We start from the raw sequence: 16,113 nt of genomic DNA, 5'->3' as shown, positions 1-16,113 counted from the left end.
TTGATTTAATCAAAATAAACACAAAGTAAGAGTAAACACGTTCTAGTAAAGTCAAGATCATCCACTTCACGTCCCCGCACACACACACCCACACACACACAATAATAATGAGAGAGATCATAAGATATCATTTAGAATATAACAACAGATTTAACACAACCGATGGATAAACGTTACGGTCCCTGAGGGGGAATTTGTCTTCGACGCAGTGCTACAATCCGTTGATTTAAATAAGAAAATATCCCCAAAACAACATCTTAAAACAATTAGACACTTAATACTGTCAACACGGCAGATCACTGTTACAAAGTTCTTGTGCGTTTATTGCACTTTGCTTTATGGATGCAACACATTTCCCTTAAATATATTGAATTTGAGACGGAGGATGATTTAAAATTGTTGTTCGCTTTAACCCAGAGAGGGTTACACGATGACACTAGACTTTAAAACTATTTAGTCCAGTGGATATTTATATTTATTCCCAAAATGAGGATCTTTGGATATTTAGGTACAAGATGGAGGTGTTAAGTTCAACCAGACTGACTTTGAAATCAATCGGATTACCCATGGATATTAAGGATTTTAACACTGTTTTGAAAAATGAGGTTGAACCTGCAAAGAATTAGCTGGTTTGAATTCAACAAACAAACATATACATGCGCAGACTACACATGAACACAGACGATCCATAAGCTGCACGAGTGATAGAAATCCAAGACGCCCACAGGCACCACCACCCTGTCGAATTCAGGGTGGGATGAAATCAACTGAGTGAAGCGCGGTGTTGTGTAGAATAGTTGTGGCTTGACCTCCTGGCCTCTCCAGGGCGCACTGAACGGGTTAATTATAGACATTCGGAGAGTACTTTGGCTTCGAGCAAATGTCGGTTAAGGAACTTTTGCACACGGCCTCGGCTCCGATCGTGGGAAACACGACACATGAGCAGATATCTCCGTGGGAGACTGTGGGGGAATCGGCCAAAATGCACATGTTTTCAATATTCCAGGAGGTGAACTGGATATCAAGTTACGGGAGTGTGTTTGTGGTATTATAACTCATTAATAGAGTCAGTGACTGGTCAAACACACACACTTATATGCCTCACCTCAGTGTGTGTGTATTGATTTCATACAGTGTTAGACAATCCATGATTTCCACTTAAAGCTTTAAAACCAGTTGTGAAAGAAGTACGCGGATCAAAAGTGGCCCCGGTGAAAGTTTTAATATTATGTATTATTATTGTAATTGTTATTAAATTGTATTATTATGATTAATGCATACATGTATGTTCTACTTTAACTTAGTAGAAATGATTTGTAATGAGTAAAAGTGTTACTTAGTAAAGGTACGGCATCAACGTCAAAATATACTTAAAATATAATTGAATCATCAATGTATCTGTGGACCTGATTTTGGGAGCTCGTGAATTTCTAAAAGCTAAAGTTATTAAAAGTGTAAAAGAGCAGAACGTGGGTGCCGTGAAACGTTGTCATGGTGACGACCCATTCAAATGGCCTCTTCACACGCGCGGACGTCCTCACAAAAACTCCACTTGGGATCCACGGCGGCGATAACATTGTTCATTCTCACACACTCGCTCTCGGTCACCCACGACCCGAGATATGGGATTCACAGGCCCACGGGTATCACGTGCCGAGGGCAGACGGGGGGGGGGGGGGGTGAAAGGTGAGGAGAAGTCCCACATAAAAGCCGGTTTCTGCTCAGGGACGGACCGCGGCTGCAGACAGGTGCACCAGCAGGTGAGTTGAAATACAAACACAACTCCAATCCTCCGAAGCCGTCGCAATTAACCTGCATTTAGTGGTTGTGTGTGTATAAAAACCACTTCCTGTTGTATTTGACTCAACTCTCTCTAGGACGAGTCCCCCGAGACTAACGCTATAGTCCAGGATGCAAACCGTGGGAACTTTGTGCGTTATTCTCTCGCTCCTCTTTTCTGCTCATGCAGATGTGGTGGAGCGCTTTGAGGTGCGTGACCTTGTTCCAATTCGGTCAAAAAACAACGTGTGTGTGTGTGTGTGTGTGTGTGTGTGTGTGTGTGTCACAAGTGGCTCACTTAGAAGCCTGTGTTTTATTTTGTTGTTGTTTTTGGTCCCAGGATGTGCCAGAATGCATGGAGTACTTCTATAAAGAAAAGGTGCCAGAGTGGGGGGCTTCTATACCCGGTGCGTCCCGCCTCTGTCAGCGCTTCAGCAACAGGTAGGGAGAGAAATCAGACTTTTATACTTTAATTTATATACAGCGCGATAGTGTGAACTTCACAAGTGCAGAACATCTTTCTGTTGTTTTTTCCAGCGCTAAATGTTTCTCACACCTCGTCTCTTTTATCTCTCTCCCCATCACTGAACTGCACCTTCGCTCCACCAGATATCACTTTGCCACGCTGTACGACACGATCCATCGCATCGCCGTCTACGCCGCCTATCACTTCCAGCCCAGCAATGGCGGAGGCAGGGAGGGAAGGTGGTTTGTGGAGCCTCAGGTTCGTGCGTCGACAGCATATTGATGTGGACTAAAATCATCCGAATGTGTGTCGTAAATGGCGTCAGGTTCGGAGAGAACAGCGTCGTACAGTAACAACGCACCGATTGTAACGCACATTTACAATGAAATTCTAACAGTGACCCCGCTGTATTGTGCTTACATTGCTGTGAAAGCAATGCATTCTGGGTGACATAACTCTTGCTTTTTATTTTTATTTATTTTACCTTTATTTAGCCAGGCGAAACAGATTAAGAACAAATTCTTTTTTTCAAGAGGCGAAACCTTGTCCATGTTTTCTTTTCACACTAATTTGTTGCTTACAGCTGACAAATTGCTGCCAGTAAAAAAAACGGTACTTTGAGTTTAATTAATACATTGTATCAAAAGAATACAGCAAATAACTGTAATTACAGTAATTTGCTGTATTCTTTACACTGTGCTGTTGCTTAGTGGTGAAATTGCTGCCAGTAATTTACTGTAATTTTACAGTGTTGTGTTCAACATGAGTCAACCGTAATGCATTGAGATCTTTCAGTATATGCTACGATATGAGTCACAGTCTGTGCACATATGTTTAAATCTGAAGGGGTTATCGCCTCACAGCTGGTGAACATGTCCTGGCAAGCAGAGATGAAGGATGGCTACTGGCTGGGGAGGGACTACCCTGGGGTCTACCAAGGAGAGAGACAGGCCCTGAACGAGGACTACACACACTCTGGCTTCGACCGCGGTCACCTCAACCCCAACGGACACCACGCAGGTAGTGGAGGTGGAGCGTGGGTCATTTCACACACACACCCCCCCCCCTTAAAATCAATGCTCGACAATGTAATTATTACGTCTCTTACGTTGTCTAGTGGCATTCAAAGTTACTGTGAGGAACTTTGAACTAGTTATGAAACGGTCTCAGTTAAGTCGGCTAATCCTCAAAATAAACTTCCCCCTCTTCACAAGAAATCAACAGTTTGATTTACACAACGAAAAAATATTCGGTTAGGTTTAGAAAAGGATTGTAACTAGGGTTAAAACACGTTTAGGGCTATTGAAGTACCCAAGTTACGTGGCGAATAAATCCACATTGAGATCTGGGGAAACGAACAGCGGCCTCCTGGGTGTAAAGACCGCTGGTTGTTGGACCCATCCACCTCTTGTATACTACTTGTATGATCCCGTTATAACGTACTAAATTATTTTGGCAGGATGTCTTTACGATGCATTATTATTTCGTAGGTATCGGCACCGACGCTGGATGAGACCAGCCGGGTTAAGTGATGCCTCTACTTGAACAAGTAAACCAGACCATGAGTGAGAAGATTGGTCATTCCTATAAAATTATTATTAATACCTCGAGCAGCGACCAGCTCAGTTTAAAGTGAGGGGGAGGAGAGCTGGAGAAAACGGACTGAGAGGGGCAGACTGTCAGACCCTGCTGCAGTAAAATGAGAGGTTTTCCAAAGGGACTCTGGTGAGCGGAAACACTTCCACTTTTGTCCACAGGGGCCGCCAGAATCAACACAAAATTAAAGTTCCTCGTCATCACTTTAAGATAGCTTGTTGTTTATAAAGTAATATAACACAACATATCCACCAAATTATGATCCAGTCCAGACACGTCGAAACTGAACAAGGTTTTTAGGGCGTTGATCCCCATGGCAACGTGGCTCTATCCGCAGCTGATGCCTCTCGCTGTAGAAGTTTACTGACTTGATATTGGGAGAAAATTAATATTTAATCTTGCTTTCACTCAGATTTCACAGATGTATGTTTTTGCATTCAACACTATTTTGCCGCAGAATGGAGGAATAATGGCCGTCTGTACCTAAACGTAATCCTTTACAGCTAAACTTTGCATCAATATGTGACACGGTGTCACAGAAAGTCAAATTACTTTCTGGTTTCTATGGTTTCGTAAGTCTGTGTCTCCGGCGTCTGTTATCATAGCAACCATGAGGCAGCGATGGGTGGCTGCAGCCAGAGAAATATCTTCAATCTTATCTCAGTATTAAATCGAGCAGTTAATGACAGAGGATATTTTCGAAATACTTAACAAATAATTGCAGAGTCTATTTTATACTTGTATTCATATGTTTAAAATGAGATTAAGGGAATTGCTTCTACAGTAATTATTTCCCATTTTGTATTTACTTTTGATCATGAAATTAATGTTTGCCATGGAATTATTCCTTCATCTGCATCCTCTGAATAGTTTATCATCTCAGGCTTGTTAGCGCAAGATACAAAAAAATAATACTAATTATTCATTTAATCCCTTATTGTTATCTATTATTTGTTATGTGCTTTTTGCTGTTATGTGCAGTCTTAATATTACAACTACTATAAGAATAATTATTGTTCAAATATTAGCGGATGTCTGATACACATTAGAATAGGTACAAACAACCATTATCTTGCAGCTGCCTTGGATTTTTTTAAAGAATAATTTGGGTGAAATGTTAAACTTTAGGTAGCATGAGAACGACACCTTCACATAACTATATTTCTTCGGAACCATGTAATTTCTCACGTAACTTCCTGCGATCCGCCATTCAGTCCCCAGCCGCAACGCCACTTTCACCCTCACCAACGTGGTGCCCCAGAACCCCAAGCTGAACCAGAACGCCTGGAGGATCCACGAGTCCCAGCTCACCAACCTGTTCCGGGCCCAGTGCTCTAAGGCCTTCGTGCTGGTCGGCGCCGTCCCCTCTGCAGACAACTGGATTGTGAAGAACAACGTGAAGCGCGTCAACATCCCGGACTACCTGTGGAACGCCCACTGCTGCGTGGACAACAACGGCAGACCTGTTCTGAGTGGCGCCGCCACGGCGAGGAACACGGAGAACAACTGGGTGGAGAAGCTCTCACTGGATGAACTGGGAGAATTCCTCCAGCAGTTCTCCGATCAGCCAGTAGGGGAGCTGTTTTACAAAAACTGCAGGGCGTAAAGAATCCTAAAAAGTACGGCGCGCGTTAACGTGTGACAGCTTTAAGTATAACACATCCCCGGTAATTCTTCTCATTCAACCACAAATAGATGGATACAAATAAATAATGAATGAAAACCACAACAAGTGTATGTCTTTTGAACACAGCCTGTATCACAAAATTAATCATTTTAATATATTATATCATTGAATAGATTTCTTCAGGGTTAATGTGTAAACACACACACACACACACACACAAAGCAATGACTTAAGCATAGAAAACACAAAAGAAACAAATATCTGTAAAACTATTAGAATATATGACCCTGAAAGAAGATTTACTTTTCAATTAGAATAGGCCTTTCATGCGTCACCCTGTGCTATTATGGTTTCTGAAAAAATATTTATAGCTGCTATAATCAACATATATATATATATATATATATATATATATATATATATATATATATTCAGTGTGTCAAATTACTGTCAATTTTTTGTTTTTTAAAAAGAGTATTGCTATTCTTTTACACACTACTGCAATTGTCTGCAAGTGTAATCAGCTGCAGTCAGAGGTTCAGTCGTACTGGACCATGGGGTGGTCAGGTTGGACAGTTTCCCCTCAGTGGCTGTTTCTATGGGCCAGCCCCAGGCCTCAAAGAAGGAAATGGAGGTAAAAAGGGTAAAAGACTTTGGGTGAATGACAGTTTATGAGCGAGTTAACGAATGAACTGCAATGAAAGCCCTAAGAGGCTAATTAGCCGCACGACAACGAGGCTGTAATGTCGCTCAGTCCATCAAATCCATCACGAGGCTTCAGAGTGAAATATCGTTACATTTATCGGATGGATAGCGGTGGAATTTTGGTATAGACGTTCATGAACCCTCCAGAGGATGAGTTATAACTTTTATGAATACTAACCGCATTTATAATTACGGCTTTTCAAACGCGCAGCACTCTATCCTGATGTAACTGTAGGGAAGAAAAATGAATCTGAAGATGGGAGACAAAGGTTTATCTGTACATGGACACGGACTTTGTCCCAATCTTTTGGGTCATTAGTATGACATCAATACCAATGAAAAGGATCCTTTTTCTTGGTGTAGACACAAATTAAAACGCATCCACATAAATATGCATAGTAGTATTAAATATCAAGAAAGACCACATATGTGCTTGTTGTGTCGTTCCCAATTCGCCAATCTATCGTTGGGTTTTGCCCGGCATGTTCTGTGTCAAACCCATTGAGCCATATACTTAGTCAGCTTTATCTCCTCTAATCCAAGCCACAAAACTGTAACTCACTGATTTACAGAGACTGCAAATAGTGACTTCGGTAGTAGTGCTAATTATAATGTGATTGTTACATTTTTACATTAGTTTAAGGAACAATTTAGATTTCATCAAACACCCACAGATAAACCCACAGCTCCTCCTGAAATGTTGGTTCTTCTTCCCACACAGATATCAGGAGGAGATGATTCATGCATGAAACGTTAGTGTCTACTCAAGACAGAGGGAGACAGTTTCCACACATCTCCTTGTTATTCATAAGAGAAATCCTTTTTTTTAAATAATTGGAAAAAACCATCTACCACGGTAAAAAAAAAAAAACACACCTCGCTGTCTCTCTCTTATCAAACTGTGCATCTCATTGTGCATCCCACCGGGAACACACATAGTCAATTTATTTCTTTGACAATGTTCTGCAACGCCAGTATCTGTAATTCTCTTTCCCTTTTCTTTCTATCCTTCGGCAGTTCTAACATCCACCACTAGGGGAGCTGTTTGACAACAACAGCAGGGCGCTTGAAGGGTGGAGTGAATGTTTATTGGTAGCCTACCAGTGCAGAACAGAAAAGTCAGTTAAATAAATCACCCACTAAATAGTCAATGTCATGAATGTGGTCCTCATATATCTGCATTTTCAATCAGCAGAGGTTCAGTCGTACTGGACCATGGGGTGGTCGCTCCAGGGAGGCAGGTCGGAGAGTTTCCCCTCAGTGGCTGTTTCTATGGGCCAGCCCCAGGCCTCGAAGAAGGCACACAGGTTCCTCCCCACAGTCTGGGAGAAAGTCACAGCGTACAGGTTCATCTTTCCCTCGTTGTCCTTGGGAAAGTCGCTCATCTCGTGGTAGGCGGCAAACACCTTCTTAAAGGCGTCCCAGCCAAACTGTTCCTGGAGCTACAAGGAAGGAGACGGAGAGAGTGAGAGGTCAATGGAAATGTGAGTAGGATTATTCACGACATAATTTGGGGCTTCACACTGAAAAAGGTGAAACCAATCTAACAACATGCCTGAGATGTGCCTCTGAACAGAGGGTACATCGTTGGGTTTCGGGTGACCTTCCATTCAATGCCGCCATTAGGCCAAATATGTCCTTCTTTTTTTTTGTCCACTAGTGGGAAGGAATTCAAGTTCAACAGATGTCCTCGTTGGAGTGTAATGAGCATACCAGAGACATTTTGCATCCCCACTTTCTCCAGCAGGTAATGACATTCACCAAATCCACCACCGACAACATAAAAGGAAGCCAAGCCTGGTGTAGTGACGCACTCTGGCTCTACAGGGCTGGTGTAGATGCGGACCCAGTGTAGGAATAGATTCACAGTTATACTGGATAACTAAGTTGTCTTCTCACCTGCAAGTACGTCTCCAGAGCCACAAACACATCCCAGCTGCTGAGCTTCCTGCCCCCCCTCACATACTCTTCTGCTTGAGACTTCCTTCTTGTCGGGCTCAGTATCGAGTCCGCCTGCATTAAGCACATTTTATTACTGATCAAAGTGAAATGACATAATATTGAAAGAGTGTGACCACACATTACTCCAGGAGGGATTTACTCCACCTTCGCCCTGTCGATCCCCAGCACCTCCTCGTGCACATACACCGACCACAGGTTGCACGTGCACTCCGTGGTGTTTGGTGGGAACTCCCAGCAGCCTCTCTGTTGGTTGTGTCCCAGTTCGTGGATGGGCCCCCACAGGCCTTTGCTCCTAACATGGTGAACGTTGACCAGCTCAGCTGCCGTGGACTGGTGTGTCATGATGGGATAACCGGCGTGCATCCAGCCTGGATGGAGCAGGTGACACGTGTGGTCACTGGGATGCTGTTACGGTTCTTAATCAATACATAATGCATTCATGCATTTATCTTTTTAAGACTCGACTACTGTAACTCCCTCCTCTCTGGCATCGACCGAAAGTCACTCTCTCGCCTCCGACTAGTTTAGAACGCAGCAGCTCGGCTTCTCACTGGTTTTAAGAGATGACATTGCGTCACCCCAACCTTGGCCTCTTTTCTTTGGCTCCCTGGTAGTTTTAGATCTGTAAATAAATTATTAATATTATTTATTTAATTTACCGTTACAAAGCGTTCTTTGCGAGGAAATGTGTGCGGTATGGCAGCCAGGTCCGCGATGCCTTTCATCATCTCGTCCCAAAGGGCCGCCAGCTCGTCGGGGCGATCCAGGCTCCAGACGACGTCCGATGGGACGGTGAGGATGATGTTGTCGAACTCCAGCTCCGCCCAGGGGGAGGGAGCTGTGCGCAGCAACAACCAATCAGCTGCTGTAGTCACGCCTGAAGAGAAGAAAAAACAATATTGAAAAAGATAACATTTTGTACAACAAAAACCTTGGTTGCATTGGTAGTATAAACAAAATTATGTATTTTGTCTTTTTAATGACTAAGTTTCATAAATGAATACTACTACGAATGTAGGTTAGCTTGCAGATTTTGCATCAGTAAATGTTCATATGTTCAATGTTCTCTTTAAGCTATACTGGAAAAACAATGCAACGTATATATATATATATATATATATATATATATATATATATATATATAGTGTAAACCACCACAGACTCACCAGATTTATAGTATGGTGCAGGTACAGCCATCTGCACTTTGACCTCTGCCCCCTCCACATTCGTGTTGGGTGGAGCCACCAGGTAGATGAGTCCCCCCCACAGGTTCCACACCTGCATCATCTCTGAGGTGACAGGAAATCTCTCGTGAACACACGGCGCTCTCTTCAACTCTTTAGCATCCAGTCTGTCTGTTTGACAACCGATCTGGATCTGAGGAGGATATGGAATATGTGTTATTGCGTAATGAATAACTCTGTGAAAAGTGCAGTATATTTTGTGTGTATGTGTGTATGAGTCAAAGGGTGGAAAGATACGTAGATAGATAGGATATGTATTACTGATCGGCTTGATTTGTTTCAATTAAAACAAATCAACCCATTTAAGCCTTGTATCTTCAGTATCTTGACCTTAATAACTCCATAAACTTCACCTTCCATCCCCTGTTGACAATCTCTGCTGGTGTGGCCATGTAGGTCTTCATACCAGGAGAGAGGTACAGACCTGTACTGATCCACTCCTCCCTTCCTGACACACATACACAGATACACACAATATCTGCATATCAATGCAACGCAAAGCACAAAGATTACTGCAATAAATATTCAGTTGTGCGCAAACATTACGTCGGAACCACAACAGTTCTGCAAATACAGTTGCGATCAAATTTCCATCATGCGTTAAACGAGGTTCTGACCTGCTGTGTTGACATCGATCTTGATTCTGTGGTTGTAGACGACTTGCATCAAGGGGTTGTGCTTGATGAGGTAGGGCAGGAGGGCATCCCGATCTGGGCAGACCTTATACACCTCTGTCCCCGCACTGAGGAGCAGGTGGTCTCTGGGACTCTTCACAGGACAGATGTCGCACACCTTTAAAAAGTATATGTACAAGGTAACTGACTACGATTAATAGAATATTCACCTCTCAAGGCAGTGAATGGCTTGAACCAAACAAAAAAGGTATAGAAACAAGAAAAGACCATTCTCCCTTGCCACAAACTAATTAACAATCACAGGACTGTAAAGTAATTCACTGCTCACCTGTGGCATACCCGACTTCTTCAGGATGTCAGTGAGTGTGGACACCACCTGAGTGTAGGAGGAGCAGTCATGAGCCTCGAGGTGCAAGAAGTTTGTACAGTCCTTTCCCAGTTTTATAAGGAATTCTTCCTCGTGCACTGTAAGTTCCTCCCCCTCGGTGACATGACCAGCGAAGCGGTGTAAAAGGTGGCGGAAGTGGTAAGTGTCTTTGATGGCCTGGCTGGGCACAGGGGCCTTGTAGGAACCTTCCCCGATTATCTTCTCCAGCAGGCTCAAACCCATTTTGTTCAGGATCTTGTTTCCTAAAACACAAAAAAAGCCTGACTTGATCTATATGTTGTTTCAGTATTATCGATGTAAAAAACAAACTTATTTTAGATATGCCGTCACCAGAGTTTCTAGTCTGTTTCTTCTTAGTCCTGGTGTTTTCTTTGTTTTTCTTCCTGGTCAACTTTTTCTATCTTTTCTTGCTTGTCAGTGTAAAATCCCACAAACACCACTTAACCATATCCCAGAGCTGGCTGGCCCCTACTTAAATGTGCTTGATAACTTGTGTGTGTAATATTGGTACTGAGAAATGGTCCCTTTACAAATAGAATATATAAATAGGTTATATTAACATGGAATGAAATTGACAGCATTAAAACTCTTGTGGAACATCGTACCTGAGAAGTCTGTCATTGGGTTTTTCTCCTGGTGAGTCTGTGCCCAGTACCAGGCGTGTCCACCAATCAGCAGGCCTCCTCCCTCTGCCACAAAGTCTTGGATTTCCTCCACATGTTGTTCGCTGTACGCTGTACACACAAATACACTCAGGTCTTCCCTGAAGTTGGTCTTCTCACAATTAAACTTGGACTTGCTGAAGAGGTTAAAGGCTTCGTTGAGGTCTGGAACTACCCCGACGACCCCATCGCGGCCTTCGTCCAACCAATGAAGGGCATTGTTCCAAAATGGAGCCAGTGTCTGTGATGAAGATGTATCCAAAAAGGTTTATTCATCACATAAAAAAAAACCTTTGGCAGATTAAGCATGTCTCATTATTTAGCACACTAAACCAACTGCTGGTCGTCACAAATTAATCAGCAAGAAAAGCTTTCTGGAAATAATGACTCAGAGTATGTTTGATCAATGTAATGTGTTAAATACTCAATAATTCACTTGATTAGCCCAAAACAAGCATTCCCATCTTTTTTTTCTCAACCAAAAATTGGAAAATCTACTTTATTATACTACACAGATGGGTGACAAATTAAAGAAAAACACAACACAAGAATCGTGGTGGAGGGTTTTGCTTCACTCTGAGATCCTGTAGGGAAACCAGGGCCCCCTCCTGCAGCCAGACGTGACCCAGAGTGTCTGGTGGCTGGGCCTTGACCAGTGGTGCTGGTTCTGGCACAGCCCGAAAGAACTACATGAGCCAACTTTCTGGCGAGGAAGGAGCCAGAACTGGTGCAGGAGGTGGAGCGGTACCAACTAGACATAGTTGGTACCGCCTGGTACTCTCCTGGAGAGGGTCGCCTCTGTTCAACTGCAAGTAGCTGAGAGGGTTGTTTGTGCTTATACACCAAACAGCTTTCTTGGAGTCACTAGGGAGCAACCTTGAGAGGATACAGTCTAGGGACTCTATAGTTCTTCTGGGGTACTTCAATACCCCCATGATCAAAGGTGGACAGACCTGAAAGAGGGTGTTTGGGAGGACCGGCCTGCCTGATCTGAACCTGGGTGGGGCTTTGGTATTGGACTTCTGTGCTAGTCCTGGATTGGCAATCAAAAAATACCATGTTCAAGCATAGGTTGATTTCTTAGTGTACCTCTGACCAGAACACCCTAGCCCAAAGAACAATGATTGACCATCAAATCTGCGGCCATATGTATCTTGTATATCTTGGATAGAGCTGTCAACTGATCACCAACTGGTGGAGGCTCCGAAACAGACCTGGTAAACTCAATTGTATAGAGAGGGTGAACTGAGAATATCTTTCTGAAGGCCCAATCTGTTGTCTTTAACTCGCACCTCCAGAAGGAATTTGGAGAGACGGAAATCGAGTGGGCAAAATTCAATTGTGGAGGCGGCTGCCAGGAGTTGTGGTCGGAAGGTCATGTCGTAGCTGCAACCTAAGAACCTGTTGGTGGACACCAGCGGTGAAGCTTGTCAAGCTGAAAAAGGAGGCCTTCCGGACTGGGTTGGCAGAAGCAGCAGACTGGGGGCCACAAGGGCTAGAGTGGTCGCAAAAGCCGAATCCCAGATGTGGGAGGAGTTCCAGGAGACTATTGAGTAGGACTTTTGGTTAGCCTCAAGGAATTTCTGGCAAACCATTAGGAAATGAAAGTCTGGCTTGGTCCAGGCTGTGTTCAGCAGGGGAGATGAACTGCTTATCCTAACTGGGGATATTGTCGAGCAGTTTGAGGATTCTGGGGAAAACCTCACGTCCTCATTGCGTCTCTGCTCGTTGCAGTTGATGTGGTTATTTTGGCTTCATCAGACCGTAACCTCCAACATGCAATAGTGAGGTTCTCAGCCAAGTGTGATGAGAGTCTAGTCTGAGGCCTGAAAACAGCCGATTGATTGCTCCTTCTGGGTTGGGATTGAGCTACTGCCCCAAGCAAAGGAGTTCAAGTATCTCTGGGTTTTATTCACGAGTGAGGGTAAAATGGAGTGGGAGATGGACAGGCACATGGGTGCCAACTAACCCAACCCTCATAAGCTTTTGGCTGTGATAGAAATAATGAAATTGCAGGTATAAACAGCAGAAATGAGTTCCCTAAGTAGGGTGGCTGGGTTCGGAGATCCCCAGTCAAAAGGAGCGTCAAAAGGAGCCAGTTGATGTGGTTCGTGCATCTGATCAGGATGCCACCATAGGCTCCTCGCTTTGAACATTTTCAGAGTATGTCCAACTAGCAGGAGACCCGGTAGTGAAGTACAGGTCGACCCACTGCATTACCAGTCTGTTCTAGCGGTTCTATTATTTACCTTTACCCACTTTTTTAATGATTATATATATATATATATATATATACAAAATCGTGATGCATCTCCGTTTCGCCCAGCCTTAAAAGAATACACAATTTACAATATTTGGACCCTACCTCTCGTCTCAGAAGTCCTTCGTGTGTGATCACAACAACCCGTCCCTGCCCATAGTAGGCTCCAGCCAAGAACGCTCTTCCATCCGCGGTGGTACCAATAGGAAAGGCTAGTGGGCCGTGGACCAGGACCTCAGAAGCTACCACTCCATTAAGGAGGTCAAACTCTGGCACCCCCTGGAGTAAGAACTCTAAGTCGTCCTCCAAATGCTTACCGGTTCTGAGGGCCAAGTATGAAAGAATTATATTATATAATGTGATTCAGAAGGGAGAAAGAGACAGCGGGATATGAGAGTCACGGCCAGCATTTCTGTACCTCTACAAATTTCTACTTCCCAAGTCCCCTTCATTGCTATTCTCTACCCATCTACCAGAGTTTTCCACCTCCCCAGTTACCCCACTCTCACATTCAGCCCCTCCCTTCTGCCATGCAGTAAATCCCTTTTTTTATATTTCCTCCAACTGACCGTACCCACCCATGTTTTCACCCGTTTGCACTTTCCTTCATGAGCTGCAGTAGCAGTCCCTTTTCCGGAGTCAGTTTCCAGATTTGTTTTTTCATGCCTTTTCTTTCGCGCCGCCTAAACCATGAAATGTGAACCTTGAATACTGGAGCATTGGAACCTGAATATAATTTAAATCTGTATTTTTTCAAGCCAATGTTCCTGTTTATCTGTGTTACTTCTGTTTAGACTTTGTTTACCATCCATTTGTAATCCCTGACCTGTTCCGGTCTGCATTTGGCTCCTATGCATAGCTGGCCCACCCCCCTCAAAGCCTCAACATATCCTCAAGTAGATGTTAGCATAACCTCAGTTAACTTGAATTTAAGATACAACCAAATGTGCAAAGAAAAGGAAGTAAACACTCACACTACGGCCATCCAGGAGGATGGGATATGTGGATAGACAGGCAGGCACTCTGCCTCACCCTTGTGGTCAGAGAAGTAGATTCCTGCCACGCCGCAAACCTTATTCCCTTCAAACTGAAGCAGCGTGTTCTCCTTAGGGTGGTTTGCAGCCCAGCTCCACGCCTGCCCCGCTATCAGCACTCCTCCTCCGGCTTTCAGAAAAGCCACCAGGTCCTTCACGTCTGCACCGACGCTGTAGGCGTCCGTCACGTACACGCCGACCGCCCGATTGTCACTGAAGGCCCCGACGACTGCGACTTGGAAGCTGGATTTGCTGAGATTATCAGCGGCTTTCTCGACGTGTTTGTGGACCCCCACAGAGACGTTGTCAGATCCATCTCCTCTCAGCCAGGTCAGAGCGTTCTCTACCAGAGCAGGAAAGGTGGTCAGGTAGCCCTTGTGACCCAGGACCACAATCCTCCCACGGCCGTACAAAGAGGCTGCCATCAGGACCTGACCTCGGCTGTTCATTGCTAAAGGAAAGGCATGGTCTCCAGTCAGCACCAGGTCACTGGGGACACAGGGGCCACGGAGGTCCAGCTCCCTGAAGCCTCTCATCAGGGACATATAGGCCCTTTCGTGGTGGTTTTCGATGGGTTGGTTGGACATGGCGAGAAGGACCGTTTGATCTGAAGGTCAGATGAGAAGGAAGGTGGGTAGGGGGGAAAAAAAGCTTGTCACATGCAGATTTAACAATTGTTCTCAAATGGGTGGATGATGAGTACTACTCACACAACTACTTTTCCTTTATGTTAGACATGAACAATGAAGTTGGAAAAATAAAAAATAACAGCCTCAGAAACCAAAGATATATCCGGTAAATTATTATCATCCACAAACAAACCAAACATTAACAAGTTAAATTCTTTACCTGTAAAGTCGTCCTTCAGCTTGTATTATTACACTGTGACACAAAAACAAGCAATCCTCCGAGAACACTTTCTTACAGGAGAGAGGACTCAATATAAACGAGAGCATGAGGGATTGTTATGTTGAAAGCGGTAAGAACAATAAAAGGAGGGACTTCATACCACCGGACATCTAAACAACTGACTATAACTACACATGTCAGTGACGTATTGTTGAAATGCCAAGCTGGCTGTAAGAAACATGTTCATCCAGTTAGTGTACGACAACGTAGACACTCCTTTTTTGTGGTTTAGGTCAAACGTCATTAAGCTACCCAGATATCAAACTAAGTTGACGAGGCAAAGTTTAATATATAGAGGTCATATATGAGATATCCAAATAAATAGCTTGTATTCAGTTATAGATAAAAGACTGCAGATTGTATGCTTGCATAATCTCAATGCAGAAATAGGAAGTCACAAACTCTTGCCAAATGAAAGTCAGTGGAAATATGAAAGGTATATTATTTCTTCACGAGTTAAATCAATAGTAGAATCATTTAATCTTACATGCTTGTCATTACAAGATTAGATGACACGTCGGGAGCCTTTCTGTCAACACTCTGTTTGACAGGACTCACAGTGACACAGGAGCTGCATGTGTGTCAGGCCGGATATGAACCCGGCACTCAAAGCATCAAGTAAACCAAGAACTTAGTTTACGAGGCAAAAGTCTAAATGATAAAGGGCATACATTAACTATGCAAACAAATAGCTTTTATTTGCACTCTCAGTCCTGATCTAGTTCCCAGATAAACAGGACTCACAGGTGTGTTATGATCCTGTGCAAATGAAACAGAGTAGGAGATTCAAAGACCTCTAAATCTGTCAGTGGAACCACGTGGGCATGTTACTCCCTCACGTTAACT

General features: G+C 43.8%; 2 protein-coding genes across 2 annotated transcripts; one reads left to right on the top strand and one right to left on the bottom strand.

Moving 5' to 3' along the window:
- Positions 1–1,510: 1,510 nt before the first annotated feature.
- Positions 1,511–5,447, top strand: si:dkey-243k1.3 (endonuclease domain-containing 1 protein). The gene is made up of 6 exons (XM_034549051.1): positions 1,511–1,643; positions 1,970–1,989; positions 2,120–2,220; positions 2,389–2,503; positions 3,109–3,265; positions 5,056–5,447. Exons 1-6 carry the CDS (start codon positions 1,511–1,513, stop codon positions 5,445–5,447), a joined length of 918 nt encoding a protein of 305 aa, XP_034404942.1.
- A 1,609-nt stretch (positions 5,448–7,056) lies between these two features.
- LOC117741244 (TRPM8 channel-associated factor homolog) lies at positions 7,057–15,290 on the bottom strand. Its single transcript, XM_034548146.1, has 12 exons — positions 15,208–15,290; positions 14,299–14,965; positions 13,430–13,646; positions 11,008–11,305; positions 10,343–10,644; positions 9,997–10,171; positions 9,733–9,827; positions 9,302–9,512; positions 8,795–9,012; positions 8,280–8,540; positions 8,073–8,186; positions 7,057–7,615 (listed from the first exon to the last, which is right to left on the bottom strand). The coding sequence occupies exons 2-12, from the start codon at positions 14,943–14,945 to the stop codon at positions 7,373–7,375; spliced, it is 2,781 nt and encodes a 926-aa protein (XP_034404037.1). The 5' UTR covers positions 14,946–14,965; positions 15,208–15,290; the 3' UTR covers positions 7,057–7,372.
- Between the last annotated feature and the right edge of the window lie 823 nt (positions 15,291–16,113).

The sequence above is a fragment of the Cyclopterus lumpus genome, chromosome 13 (assembly GCF_009769545.1).
Source record: "Cyclopterus lumpus isolate fCycLum1 chromosome 13, fCycLum1.pri, whole genome shotgun sequence".
Classification (NCBI taxonomy): domain Eukaryota; kingdom Metazoa; phylum Chordata; class Actinopteri; order Perciformes; family Cyclopteridae; genus Cyclopterus; species Cyclopterus lumpus.
Note: the sequence above shows the minus strand (reverse complement) of the source record. Positions and strands in the feature narration are given on the sequence as shown.